General features: G+C 60.2%; 1 protein-coding gene across 1 annotated transcript in view; it reads left to right on the forward strand.

Moving 5' to 3' along the window:
• Positions 1–1,904, forward strand: part of TMPRSS13 (transmembrane serine protease 13) — a 34,421-nt gene that overhangs the window by 13,805 nt on the left and 18,712 nt on the right. Inside the window, exons 2-3 of the mRNA XM_006148853.1 lie at positions 282–576; positions 1,826–1,865. Coding sequence (XP_006148915.1) covers positions 282–576; positions 1,826–1,865 — 335 coding nt within the window. The remainder of the gene's footprint in view (positions 1–281; positions 577–1,825; positions 1,866–1,904) is intronic.

The raw sequence follows: 1,904 nt of genomic DNA on the forward strand, positions 1-1,904 counted from the left end.
TATTCTTCTCTCAGGATCTTGGGCACGCACACACACGCGCCCGGCATGAGTTTAAGCCACCGGGTCCAGGACTCGAACCACGGTCGACTACATGGGAGTCCAGCGACATGGCCATTGCGCTAACTGCTGGTCCCTGGATATGCTCTTCTCAGGGTCTTCCTCATCCGAGGGCTTGGGTCCAGCCCTCACTGCTCTCCCCAGAGCACCTACCTCCCAGCTCAGCCAGGGCAGGCTGGGCAGGCAGGGGAGCACCCTGAGGGACGCCTTCGCTCTGCTTTCAGGGTGGGTCTCCGGCGGGGACAGCTCCAGCCCGGGCGTCTCCAGTGAGGACAGCTCCAACCCGAGCATCCCCGGCAAGGACATCCCCAGCCCGGGTGTCTCCAGCGGGGACATCCCCAGCCCGGGCATCATCTTCAAGGTCATCATCTACCAGGTCCTCATCCACCAGGTCAGCCTCTGCGACCTCCTCCCCGACAAGAGTGTACCTTGTCAGAGCAACTCCAGTGGGGGCTGTCCCCACCCGGGCATCTCCTGCCAGGACTGCGCCAGCCCCCAGGGCCATCGAGGAGGGCACAGGTAAGAGGGCTCTGCAGGGAGGCCAAGGGAATCGGGAGCAGTCTGTGGGCAAGGAGGAGCTCTCAGAACGGGCGCTCGCTCCTCGTATCTGTTGGATAACCGTGTGTGTGCTGGGGGACGGCCAGGAAGGGGAACATGGGGGGCAGGAGGGAACCGTGATGTGGAACACCAAGACAGTAGGGAATTGGAGGCAAGGAGCGAGGGGAGGAAGCTAGCGCTCACAATGCAGCATGTAGCTTTGGAGGCTGCACAACCAGGTCAGGGCACTGAATTCAAGAGCAAGGCTCCCAGGCCAGCAGGTGGCATGGAGGTTAAGGTGCTGGATCCCACAGAGTTGGCTGTGTGGTTTTAGTCCCAGACCCGGCAGCTTGAAAATCACACTGGGTACATGTGTATGTGAATCCAAAATCCTGAGAGGATGCTGGAGGAGAAGGGATTGCAGTGTAGTCACCCACCTGTCCCAGGGGATAATTTATCACTTTCTCTCTCTCTCTCTCTCTCTCTCTCTCTCTCTCTCTCTGTCTCTCTCTCTGATGAGCACATGCACCCTATAGCCAAAAAAAGACAAAGCTCCCGGTTAAAGGGCTAGTCCTTTCCTGGGGCTGCCCTGTGGGCTGTGTGGCAAGCTGGGGTCTGCAGTGCAACACAGTCGGCCCACGTGTGGGTGCAGGAGAAAAGAGAGAGATTCCAGCCAGGCAGGATCTTCACCCCAGCTTCTCAGACTGTGGGTGTATGTCCCAGCCACCAGGAAGCTCTGGAAGCCAAACGGGCTGGAAGGACTGCCTACACCAGCTTTGCAGGCCTCCCACCCTAGACTTCAGAGTGTCCAAACCACCACAATACACCTTGGCCTGGATGACAGCTGGCTTTGGCAGGGCACCCCAGGATTGGGTCCCCCCACCTTCTTAGCCTCTTAAAGGGGGGCGAGGACACTGCATTTGACACCTGCTCTGCCACTCACCAGCCAAGCAACTTTGGGAAGTTACTTCATGTGCACACATCTCAGTCTTCTCACCTGTAAAATGGGCCCAACGGGACTCAGCTCACCAGGCGGCTGTGAGAAGCAAGAAAACACGTGCAAAGTGCCCAGCCGCCAATCAGAGTGCTGTCAGCCTCAGGCAGGCCTGCAGCCATGTTCCGGGGCGGAGAGGTCCTGGCAGGGCAGCCGGCCAGCCTCCTTTCCTCCTCCCTCCTCTGTGCCAGGCTGCTCCCGCCAGCCTCACCCTCCCCCGCTGCTGCCTGCTCCTAGGTCTCAGCCTGCCCAAGTTCTCCTGGCGAGAGGGCCAGATGCGGCTGCCACCCATCCGCCGCGACCCTCCCCTCCCCCG

The sequence above is a fragment of the Tupaia chinensis genome, unplaced genomic scaffold (genome assembly GCF_000334495.1).
Source record: "Tupaia chinensis unplaced genomic scaffold, TupChi_1.0 Scaffold000247_1, whole genome shotgun sequence".
Lineage (NCBI taxonomy): Eukaryota > Metazoa > Chordata > Mammalia > Scandentia > Tupaiidae > Tupaia > Tupaia belangeri.